General features: G+C 40.5%; 1 protein-coding gene across 9 annotated transcripts in view; it reads left to right on the top strand.

The window, feature by feature from the left end:
• Positions 1-12,566, top strand: part of TPK1 (thiamin pyrophosphokinase 1) — a 286,829-nt gene that overhangs the window by 229,099 nt on the left and 45,164 nt on the right. The window contains exons 8-9 of one of the 9 annotated variants that reach the window (XR_009728726.1): positions 2,651-2,786; positions 4,891-5,081. The exons of 6 other annotated variants lie outside the window; for them this stretch is intronic. Coding sequence is in view for 1 of the 3 variants with exons in the window: in XM_061375016.1 (XP_061231000.1) it covers positions 795-802 (8 nt within the window). In the remaining 2 variants the exon portion in view is untranslated. Of the gene's footprint in view, positions 1-794; positions 1,014-2,650; positions 2,787-4,890; positions 5,082-12,566 lie in introns of those variants that run through there. 2 more of the 9 variants (XR_009728727.1, XM_061375016.1) reach the window with 2 other exon arrangements.

Genomic DNA, 12,566 nt, shown 5'->3' with positions numbered 1-12,566 from the left:
GACTTCTCATTCCTCAGTAAATGTTCTCCCCTCCAGAGTGAAGCCGAAGAAGCTCAAAGTAGCCTTACGTTAACTAAGGGAGCATCTCTGAAGCCTGTGTTGCTTTGCAAAAAGCTACTGCATGGGTCAAAATGTGATATATGCAGTGAGGTTGCAGTCCTTTCTGGTGGTTTTGATTATTAGTTTAAGAAGTTATTTTTCAGACATAGGGGTTTTTTGAGTTTAATGACATAAATCTCATCAGATTTACAAGGTACTCATTAGAAAGATGGTAGCTTTAAAGGTGGTCTGCTCCCACAAATGACATGGCGTTGTTCCTACTAGATTGTGACTGATCTGCTGAAGCAAAGGAGAGAACAGGGTTACTATCTAGTTGTGCCAGCGATAGGGGAAAGCAGTGGGGGAGTGCAATGGTTTGGATTTCGGTTTGAGTTGATGTATCAGTTGCTTGGGTGCTTGTGGTTCTAACTGTGCTGTAATAAACTTGTTCAGGTTACTTAGAGGCATAGTTGGATATGGAGCTACAGGGACTCTTATTACACTTAATTTGCTCTTTTATTTCTTTTTCCGGGGGACAAAGATGTATTTAAGTGTCTGTTTTCTACTTGTTTCATGTGAACCACCATCTCCGCTTCTCGCAGTCCCTGTTGCTGTCTGTTTCCAAGAGGAAACTTCAGCTCTTGACAGTGCTTGCCTTTGAGATGTGCTGCACCCCATTTCAGGCTACACTTCCAGTATTCATGTTTCTCACAGGTCCTAGTTCCTTTATTTATTTTTCTGCGTTATCATTTCAGATACATGAAAACAAAAATTATCTGGTCTTCCTTGAAGACGTTTATGAGAAACTAAGGTCATTACAACCTGAAACTGCTGTCCTGCCCAAGTGACTAAAGCTAACCTTTACTCATCCAAATACAGATTGTGGTACCATGTTATATTTCAGATATTGGTAAAACAAATTAAAGTGTAGCTGCATCCACCAAAAAGGAAGCCAGTGTCTGAAATACAGCATATGGTTAGTTGTGACTTGGTTGAATTTTTCCTCGAATAAATAAGCCTTACATTCAGATAACCTAAGTTTGATATCACTTCTGATTGTGTTAATGGCTTCTGTGCTGCCTGTAGTTTTGCAGTTGCTTCTAAAATGTCAGTCCTCCTGTAAACTGTGATGGAGAAGCAAAGGCTCACCTGGGAAGAAGAGGGAGTAAGCAGATACTGAAGTGCTGCATAGATGTCAGCATTGCTGCTGATGGCTGACAGTAGCAGAGTTTCCCCCGTTCATTCGTTAATGGCACTCTGACCATATGTCTTCACAAACCTCAATAAATAAAATGGTTTGGTTTATAAGTTCATTTTCATGTGTAAAGAAAATGAATTCTTAAGCCAAACTTGACTTGAAAGGGCTTTTCCTCCAGTTTGTTATGGAATTAATTGAATATGACCTAACAAGTTTGGTTTTAAAAAGTTAGGTTTTGAGTCCTCAGAATATTTGTGTTAGGTATCTGGGTGCTAAACTAATTCCACAACTTCAGTTCAGTCTGAACAGTCAAACATGATGTGTTTTAGGTGAGAAGGGAGCTCTGATTTTTGCAGTCATTTCCAACAACTCAGATTTCAAATAACACTGCAGTACAGGAAAGAGCTGGCTATGCATTGAGGTTTTTAATGTTTAAAACCAGTATCTGTCTGAGCGTATCTAGATTACTCTGCTGATGAAAATGTGTAAAACCTTCAAGGGGTAGTCAAATGTTATCTGTGTCTAATTCACAGGTCCTGTGGTGACACTTCATAGCTTCTGAATAGAAAGAGACAAGGAAAATACCTGAGACAGAAGCTGTATTGGGGTTGAGAGTAGGCTACCAACGGTCTTATTTTAATGGGTGAACTAGGTGAACCTGAAATCTGTGAATTCTCCTGGCAGCAGAGAAACAGTGAGGACTTGATTGTATTTTTAATATCGCAGAATTCAGTATTTTTGTGTGTTCGTGTGAGAGTGCAGCATGTGTGCATGCTTATCCTATCTTAGTTATTTCCTAGCACTTGGCACATTTATATTTGTTCTCATCTTCTGGATGGAAGGATTCGGGAGGAGGTGGTGAAAAATTGATTAGAGGAATTTTTTTTTAACCCATACTTGCTACTGTGTAGCACACATTCAGAGCACATTGTAAACATGTTCTTTGCACTCCCAAAGGGATACAGATCTTTTCTCTATTAAAATCTGATTTACAGCACAGAAATCAGATAATGCTTTATCTGATTTGACTCACCTGGCTGCTTACTGGTAACAGTCCTCATGTCTAATAAATAAGTAATGAAAAATCCAATAACGCCAGAATTACCTGGCATTCTTCATTAGGTCCTAAGTGGTGCTTTCATGGAAAGTAAGTAAGAATGAAGGTAGAAATCAGCTGCAGTGCTCATGGAGGAAGAGGCTGGAAGATAATGGTAGGTTTTTCCCAAGAAATTATTTCTTTTCTAGGAAATTACTGGAGAAAATATTCTTGCCAACTAATTTACTCTTCATCCCTATGGCCCTTTGAGATGCTGTTTGTCATACCCATGCTGAAAATACCATCGTGTTTGTATAAACTGTGTGGGCATGTGATTGTGCTTTCCAGGTAATTTTCATGCAAATTTGCTTCTTTAGGCAGGGAGTTAAATTGCTGAAAAATGCTACCATTCAAAAGAGTGCCATTGTCATCACTTCAAAAGGCAATAGCAATAACAATGGGAGCAAGACCTTTCTCTAGCAACAGATCATCCACTGACTACTAGCTTCACAGGTAGATAAACAGGATTCAAAATCTTTTCAATGCTGTTTATATTGTTAGAATTGAAATGCTTGTGCTGTATTCTTTTCACTGCTTTGCTTCACTGGGGCTTTGTTGACATGTTATGAATGGAACAAAAAAGATTACAAAACCAGTAGGGTTTTATGCTTAGGAGAATTCAGTCTAAAAGATTAAAAGAGTCTTTAAAATAAAAGTCAGAAGTAAGGGACTGTTCTGGGAAAAGCTGTAAATGGAGATGGGCAGCTGTCTGTGTGCTAGTGAAGCTGTTTAGGTAAGCACTCTAATCTGTTTCATAACTGAAACAACTTACATGGCCCACTTTGCTGCCCAAGTTCATTCTGACCAAAGCAAACTGAGCATCACTTCCAGGAGCAGTTCTGTTTTCAGGGCTTCACAGCTGGATTCCCCTTTCCTCTGCTTTCTTCTCCTTCCCTCCATTCTCTTGTTCTTCACTGGTACAAGACGCCCAGTCCATCAGCCGGGATCAGTCTTCAGAGCTTCAGTGATGTATTTTTTTCCTTATTCATTACAGCTTTATGACCCTCGATAGAGCAGGGTGACAGAAATAATGCTGCTGTTCCTGAAGTGTTAGGTGCCTTTAACTTTTAGCAATCTATTTGCCTGTAGGAGTGCATGCTGCCTGCCTTCCAGGGTCACATAATGTATTACAAGGCGAGGCCCGCTGAAATACTTTTCCAATAAAGCAGATGTTCTGATGGTGGCAGCCTGGCATCCCACTGGTTTACTGCGAGTCAGCAAAAGCAACAGTGAGGGCATTGCTTATCATTGCATGAAATGATTTTGAACCAGAAAGACCATTTGGCATATGTTAAAGGACTGTTGACACAGAATTCAGTTGTGCTCAAGCCCTAAACCTGTATTTGTATTTATTCCTGAACAGCAGCTTCAAAACTCAGTCAGCCTTTGTGAAGAGTCTTGAAATGGGGATTTGAGGTCACATGTTCAGTCAATTTCCATGTATTTCAGTGGATGTTTGGAATTAGTAAAACATTTGCTTCCTGATCTCTAAAGCAAAGGTGGCAGGGTCCTGGCATTCAGTTTGGAAAGGCTGCTTTTTTAAGGTGATAAACAGAAATGCTCTTCCAGGTAACACTGTTGGGGCAACATCACTGCTGTAGGACTCTACTTACAGAAAGATTCGTGTGAGTACCTTACTTCTGAGTTAGCTCAAACCACTTCCAGGGGTAAGTTTAGCGCAGCTGGATGGCTGTCTTTAATGGGACATGGGGAGTGTATATATGATCCTTTCATACAGCAATAATAGGCAGTCATTACGAAGAAGGGGTAGAATAAAAACATCTCAGAGACTTCTCCAGCACAGGTGTGCACAGAGCAGGTGGCTCTCCACAACCTAAGTGATACCATCCTGAAGTAAACTGGAGACACTTCCTTGTGTCTAGCTACATTGCCATGGAACATTGCAGCTATGGAAACTGATTTAATTATTACTATGGAGCTGAGAGGATTGTCAAGAGAGCAAAATGCTGTTCTTCCCTGCATCCCTTATGTTTCTTCAGACCCTGCTGCTTCTAATGGAAATGTAACCTGGAGGCATGAGGAAATAGGTTGCTCTGCCTTGGCCAGCTTTGGTGCAGATAATCCTCATCTCTTTGGTGGCAGTAGGTTGGCAAGAATACCAAAGTTGCTCAAAACTCAAAAGCACCCTGCTACTACTGAAGGATATGAGTTGTATAGATGAAGCACCTTGCTGGGGAAGAGAGATGTCTGCAGAGAGCCAGAGAGGTACCCATTTGGATTGGCGGGGTCCAAGGTTATTCTGTGGCTTTCAGTGCTGTCTCTGAATTCTCACTGATGAATGTGGGGGCAGAACTTGACCAAGAAAGAGACCTTTGAGTTTATACTGAAGACATTTAACCCTAAAGGCATTCTCATCAGTCAACCTGCCCATATGGATACTGGGAAATCATCTCATTTAGTGGCAGAGGCAAAGCTGAAACATAATGGTGTGCTTGAATGAAAGTCAGTGAAAAACTGACCAGAGTACATGTGCTAGTTTGTCATATCTTTATATTCTTTAAATATACTTTAATTGTTTTCATCTTTAAATGCCTAGAATCAGCCATAATAAGTGTAAATGTCACCCTGCTGAGAGATTTCCCAAAACAAGAAAGCTCTCTGAGGCATGTGGTGAGTTATTGCCAGCTCCAACGTCTCTGCAGGACCACAGAAGGGCAGGGACCAGTAGGAGGACAAATCCAGTCTGGCTTGAGTCTTCTAGAGTTAATGAATGACAAGTTTGTGGTGACTCAGTTAATGAATGGGTGTGCTGGTTAGATTTGGGGGGAGGCTATTCAAGTAGGTAGGTGCTACTGTTAAGAATTAACTCCTCCTTTCCAATTTCTTTTAGTTCTCTTTATCTTTTAGTACACACTGGAGTATACGCAATTGATCTCTTCTCCCCAGAAACATGGCACTGAGGGAAATGATTTTTTCTGCAGTGATCGATTCCTGTACCTTAATGGTAAAGAGTTGTGGCTGTTACCTCCACATTGTCTCAATTCTTCATTTGCTCTCCCTTTGTATAAACACTTTGCAGGTGTATGTGCTCTCTCCCGGTTTCTGTTTGTGGATAAAAGGTGGATTTCCTTGCTGTTATATGAAGTTCCTGAGAGGACAGAAGTCTGGTGGATGTGGTCACTGACTTCTGTTATATGCTTCTGAAAAGTTATGTTTATGGCATCCTGATGTGTAGTTAATAAGCTGTTAATAGGTGGCTGTCGTTGCTGTTCCCTGGAGTTACTCGTTTTAGATGTATGTACCAGTTAGACCACTAAGCAAATCTGTTGTTTTAACGTGTGTTGGAAAGTACAAGTGCCTGAATAGATGAATACGTATCTTGCTATAGAAGCAACTGTGGCTTCTTTTGGGTGCTGGAAAAGCCCAAAAACATGGGGCATGGGGGGAGTCAGGGCAACAGCAGGAAGGGGGATAAACGAAAGAGAGGTACTGTAGCAAAACTGGGATGTGCGTAGGTCCTATTTGGGGTTGGAAACATGTTCTGGAGCTGTGGTTGAAGTTGCAGATGTGTACAACCTCAGCCTCTTCCACTGCAGAAACTGAGTTACATGGGAGGAATAAGGTAAAGTACTGCTGGAAAATGGGATTTTCTTGTGGTTCAGGCAGTTGATTATCTGGAGTTTTTACTTTATGCAGGAACTTCAGCTACTTGCTAGTTAGCCATTCATTTCTCTTTGCTCTCGAGGTGAACTCTCAGCACCCTGGCATTTCTGAGAGGTCTGCCTTGGTGCTGTAAAGCACAAGGACACTCCAAAGTGAAAGCTGTGGTATTGTCTTTAAGATACCGCTTTTGACATTAATGTGTCTGTACCTTTGGTCTGGAACAGTTAAACAAGTGCAATGGCATTATTGATTCTCTTGTAATGAGTAACATAGAGAAGCCTGTGAGGAATTTAATATGCATGCTTTCAATACAGTTTTAATCTGTGCAGTAAATAAGGCATAAAGCACTGTGATGAATTGGTGCCCAAAGTATATTAGTTAAGAGAATACTATTTACTGAAATAAATAATAAATACTGTTTGGTTCATGTGACTGTATAATTAAAGGATGGAAGCTAAAGAACCTGAATTAAAATTGCAGAGGCAAACTTTAATTCTGGTATCACATGGCTCTCGAGTCCGTGACTTTGAAGCCATAGTGTTTCTTAAGAGTCGTCCTCCATGGGTATTACATCCAAGTGAATGTGGATCTAAGTGCTGTTAACAGGTAGCTGTATGTAGCATGTCACATTGTATTAATGCAAGTCTGGATCAGTATGTGGTAGCCAAGTTTCCTGTGTTAACTATGCTTTGAAGCTTTTCTTTGTATTTAATAAGAAAATACTGATAAAATCAATTAAACCTTTCAAACAAGTCCAGCTTATTTTTAGTATATATTAAGTGGGTGGTGATGCATATCATAAGCCAAATAGTAAATGCAAATACATGGGGATGTCAAGAGATCTTACAACCCATGTGGCTTCCCTATGGCATCACTTTTGAAAAACCTAAAAAAACTTCCTTCTTTTATAAGCTTTCATCACTGGGTCTTCTTCGTAACAGCTTCTTCAGAAAGTCTGCTCCAGTTTTTTCCCCTTCTGTATTCTGCAGATACAGCACGTGATAAATACATTTTCCTGCTGTTAAGCATTAGAACACAGCATTTATAATCTAATTGCCAATAAGAAATCTCAGAATTGTACATTTAGGTTTCCCAAGAGTAGGGCATAACTCTAATCTACACAGGCACCAGCAGTACCACAGTATCACCACTGATTGGCATGCCACTTAATGGTGCTGTTTATAAGACAATTTTCTAATCAGCTGCATGAACACTCATCAGGAGCTTGTTTCTTGATTTAAAGCAAAGGAGATGGAGAGAAAGATAGTTTGTTTTGCTTATAAAACAAACTGGGGAAAAAAGCACCACAGAGAAATACTAGGGTTTTTTTCCTTTTTATGAAACGTTGATACAGTAAAAACAAAGGCAAAACAAAATTGTAGAGAGCTTTGATATCACGAATCTCGATTATGCACTTAAATGCTCAGTGTAGAATTTAACACTGTGGTGTGAATGAGTCAGTATTTCTCAGGCTATTTTCTTTGTGTATTTTAAGACTGGATGATGAAGGCTTAAACAGTAACATTCTGGGGTTTAACAAGTGTTATATTTCCAATCATCATTTAACAATAACGCTATGATTTGCTGTTGTAGATAGTCTGTTGGGTCTAGTCAGTTGAAGCTGAAGCATGGTCAATTTTCCATTTATTTCATGTCTCAGATTATAGTTTTCATGCAACTAAAATCAGCCAACCTTCTCTCCACTCAAAGAATAATTAATTTTTCCTTGCCTTCTTCCTCCTTATTTCATTTTTTATTGTTCTGTAATGGACAGAATAGCTTTAATTTAGAAAAATGTTATCTAAACCACATGTAAACTGGGTCAAGTGTGGCCAGCATGGAAACGATTTATTATATGATTTAAGAGGTTTTAACAACTTGACCGCACAATTTTTCAATAGCTTTGTTATACACAAATAAAGTGCCTCTTCCAAATTTAGCGCCAAGTAGTCACTGTAAAACCCTTGTAAACGCACCTTGCCATCCTGTACTGTGTATATCCAATGTTTGTTGAGGAATTCATGCCCTGTAGAAAACATTAGAGCTTAATACCAAGCTTGTGGAATTAACAGGAGAATTGCACATTGACTTTAATATCAGTATGTTAATCTGGAGGTGCCTCTGTCCCTTTCTTCACTGAACTAGGGGTAACTTAAGCCCCTGATTCATGAGAAGATTTAGGCATCTACTTATTTTCATACATATGACTATTTCTGTGGCATATAAAGGGATTATTCAGTAGGTAAAGTTAAATATGTGCAGAAATAGTTACTACAATCAAATGCTGCATTGGGAGATATAACCTTAAAAAATGCCCGAAATGGCTTTTCTCTATGTAAAATGAGGTGGCAGTGACTTTAATCTCAGTCTCTGGGGTTAGCTGTCAGTGCTGGTTCCTATTCGAATATCTCTTTGCACTCCCCAATGCTCCCTTTCCAGCTCTTAACATTTTTTATGTATTGATGCCTGGCTGTAGTAATTTACATGAATTCCTCCTGATTTTACTGTGGAATGTCTAGGTAAGGTATGAAGACATGGTAAGATAAATGACTCTCAAATATTTCTTGCATCTGGCTGCTTTACCTGCAGTTCAACAGATGTGGTTTCCTACCAATTCAGCTATCAGGTTCATGCATCAAGCAGATTTCTCATCTGAGGATTCTAGAAAAAAGGGCTCTGGATCCCTACCAGAATTCTAAAACAGTCATAGTTTTCATTAAAATAGCCAAAAGCCTTTGGATATGGTGCGTGCCTGCATAGTTGTAAGGGAAAAACCACTCTGGATAGGGTGAATTGACCACAGTGAATTTGAATTATTTTCCATTGTTTTTTTTATGATGCTAAACATTTGCCACACTTTTGTGGCTTTGGCTGCCATACATAAAGCAATGTTTTCAATCCACATTAAAACTGTGTATGCAGCCAGTGTAAGGCACTCACTAGGGAACAGGGAAAATTCTCTGTATTATGTTATGGGCTGGAATGTATAAAATGCTGGAATGTATAAAATGATGTATAACATCAACATAAATCTTAGTTGTGCTAGAATGATGAAGTGTTGTTCCTTCCTTATTTTAAAGTATGAAGGGCTACTGTGTTTACCTTCTAACATTCCAACAACCTGCAAACTGTTGTTGGGCAAGTGCGAATCAACAACTGCTGGCAATACTCTGAAAGGCAGTTTTCTGCTGTGAACTTATGTAGAGACATACATTACTCATTTGCAATGTCCAGTAGCAAGGTTGGTTGGCTCTTCAGAGCTTCAGCGTGCCGTTTGCTCTTTGCTGCTGCCTTTACTTACCCTGTGTGTGGGTGTTGGCATAGTTCTGAAGCAGACCTGGACCGTTTAAGAGTTGTCTTGGATTTCTGGGAGCTCTTCAGCTGTGAATTAATTTTACATCCCAAATATCTCCAACAAATATTATCATCAGTGAATCTTTAGGTTAACTTGTGTTCCTTTCAGTGCCTCCACAGTTACTTGTGTCTCAGCTGAAATCACCTCCAAAGAACTTTACTTATTGTTGTGAAATTCACTTTTTCCAGTCTGTGTCATTCTCTACCTTCCTGGGCTAATCATAGAATCAACCAGGTTGGAAAAAAACTTTTAAGGGCATCAAGTCCAACCATTACCCCAGGACTGACAAGGCCACCCACTAACCCATGTCACTGAGGGCCTCATCTACACAGTTTGTGAACACTTGCAGGGACTGTGACTCCACCACTGCCCTGGGCAGCCTGTTCCAATGCCTGAGCACCCAGTGTAAACCTCCCCTGGTGCAGCTTGAGGCCATTTCCTGTTGTCCTATTACTCCTTGCTCCATCCTTCTGTCAGGCAATTGTAGAGAGTGATTAGATCCCCCCCGAGCCTTCTCTTCTCCAGACTAAACCCCCACAGGTCCCTCAGCCATTCCTGTTTTGTTCTTGGGTTTGCACCTGTATTTCCTGACAGTTTTGTGGTCTAGCTCCTGTGATGCCATTCCCAACACACCCTTCAGGTGTTACTAACAAAGAACACAGTCTTTAAAAAACAAACCTCAAAACCAAACACACAAACAAAAAAAGAGCCTAATCATCATCATGGTGCAGCACCACTTGCTGACTCAGTGGGTAGCACACCAGGCTGGGGATCCGGCAGCAAGGCTGCAATACATCATTAGCTCTCATTAGTACACTGCCTCTCTTCCCCTGCCGTTTGGCTGGTTAACTGTTTGAGAGGGGGACTGTGTACTATGCTGGGTCTGTACAGTGCATCCTGTTCTGCCTGGTAGTCACATACTACAGGGATAAACATAACTAATTGCAATTAGGAGGTGACTTTGGGGGTTACAGTTGAAAGTTAATACCATGGAATGATTCCTGGTTTAAAATAAATACATACTTTCTGTGTGTTAGAGGCTGCATCTGGATTGTTATCTTCAGAAATTGTACTGTGGAAAGAGAAGAAAATCATTGTTTAACATACAGTGCCATCTACAGAATAGGCTGTGCAGCCTGTACCTCATACATTACAGGGGCCTTATGGTTGGGGTTTTTTGTTGGTTGGTTTATTTTTCAGAATCATAGAATAGTTATGGCTGGAAAGGACCTTAAGATCATCAAGTTCCAACCCTCCTGCTATGGGCAGGGACACATCACACTAAACCATGCCACCCAAGGCTTCGTCCAAGGCTTTTGTCACAGTGTAGTTGACATTCATGGCTAGAGAGTGTTTCAGAAGCTTTTAGGAGGTGCCTGCAGACTTGAAGGGTGAGGATGGGAGTTCAAGAGCGGTGGGGCCTGGCTGAACCCTTGCTGAAGTGCTGGGGTACAATTCCTGCTCTCTCAGCTGTTGCTGCTTTGGAAGTTGATTCTGTCACCCTGGATACCCACATGGGAGGTGGTTTGTGTGCTCACCCACTTGAGCTGTCATCTGCAGTGTCTGTTCAGGAGTTGCCCAGGGAAGTTGTGAATGCTCCATCCCTGGCAGTGTTGAAGGCCAGGCTGGACAGAGCCTTGGGTGACATGGTTTAGTGTGAGGTGTCCCTGCCCATGGCAGGGTGGTTGGAACTGGATGGTCTTAAGGTCCTTTCCAACCCTAACTGTTCTGTGATTCTATGAATATAGTGGTGGGGTTTTTTAAGCCAGAAAAGGTGAAAGAACACACAAATATCACTCTTTCTGCTCTCCGGAACCCGTTACATATGTAATATAGCAAATTAAGTTATTGTAGTCGCTCCAGAACAAACTGATGTCTGTCCTTTTTTGTCTAGCTTCTGAATGTTGGAAGTTAGCTGACCTTTAAGCTGTTCCTAGCTCAGGACCCACTGTTTGCCATCTTCAAATTAGTGGGGTTGAAAAAGATGAACAGGAAGGGAAGGCTAAAAATGGATTCTGATATCCAGGGCAGATAAGAAATACTTTTGTGGCAGGTGATCTTGCAGAGGAGAAGGAGGAGGAGGAAAATAAAAGAGAGGAATCTGTGGTATTTTTATAGCTAGATGTGAAATTCAGTGTATTTAAAGTAGCAGCAGAGATAGACTGGGGGACTGAGTGTCTGAGACAGTTGAAGTTGCATGTTAAATAGAGTTTATGAGGGTAGTCTGCCTTTTCTCAGCTGTACTGTCACAGTACATGTGAATGTATAGGTGTGGGGGGGTGTATGTATATAATAATTCCTTTTTATTTAATATACGTTAAACCTGAAAAGGGACAGAAATATGAGTTAGCAGAGTGCTACAAAATGTGGAGTTAATTATGTAGTAGTTATGCTCAACATTTCCATCTTTAAAGTGGTTTTGAACTGCTTAAGTGCAGCGGTTACTGCAGACTGTGATTAGATAAATGGATGCAAATGGTAATTGTAACTGATGAATGATTGATGATGGCTTTATATGTTTATCATTATACACTGTTGTAAACACTTTCTTCCTCAGCAAGGATAGAGCCTGTAGGCAAAATGATGATATGCTGAATATGAATTCAAACTGTAATATTTGAAAGAACACACAGGGCCAACATTGTAGGCTGGGATAACCACAGAACTGTTACTTGAATAACTGGTGAACCTTGACATTGATACAAGAGGGCTGATGAGCACCAAGCTTGTTCCAGCTGATGTTCAAGGCCTGAATACAAGTGCAGCACAGGGAAGGTGGATTAATAGGAGAGAGCTTGGAAGTACAGATGGGGAAGCTGAGCACTGCTGAATGATGGCTTTGCATGTGGAAGACCCACTGATCCACTTGCTCAAATGAAGAAGAGACACCGTCTGTCTTCAGTCTCCTATTACTTTTCTCAACTCCTGCATTTCTTTTCAACTTTCTAGTGTCTCCTTAAGTTAAAGTCAACATTTGTGACTTCCTTCTGCTCTGTAGATTGTTATGGTCTATGAGATACTTGCAGTGCAGTAGTTGACAGTCACAGAGGTACACCCTCATTGGGACAGAAGAAGTAAGTACATTTGAATAATTGGAAGTTGATGGAAACAATGTGAAAACCAAGGATGTCTCTAGAAAAGCAGGGTATGATAAGAAGTTTCTGTAACATGAATCATGCTGTAATTCTATTTGATTTGTCACATGCCATTTGCTAATTATTAATCACAGTAACAACATTTGGTAGTTAGATTAA

The sequence above is a fragment of the Neopsephotus bourkii genome, unplaced genomic scaffold (genome assembly GCF_033783945.1).
Source record: "Neopsephotus bourkii isolate Nb327-2 ecotype Australia unplaced genomic scaffold, CSIRO-AGI_Nbou_v1 NB_1655, whole genome shotgun sequence".
Lineage (NCBI taxonomy): Eukaryota > Metazoa > Chordata > Aves > Psittaciformes > Psittacidae > Neopsephotus > Neopsephotus bourkii.
Note: the sequence above shows the minus strand (reverse complement) of the source record. Positions and strands in the feature narration are given on the sequence as shown.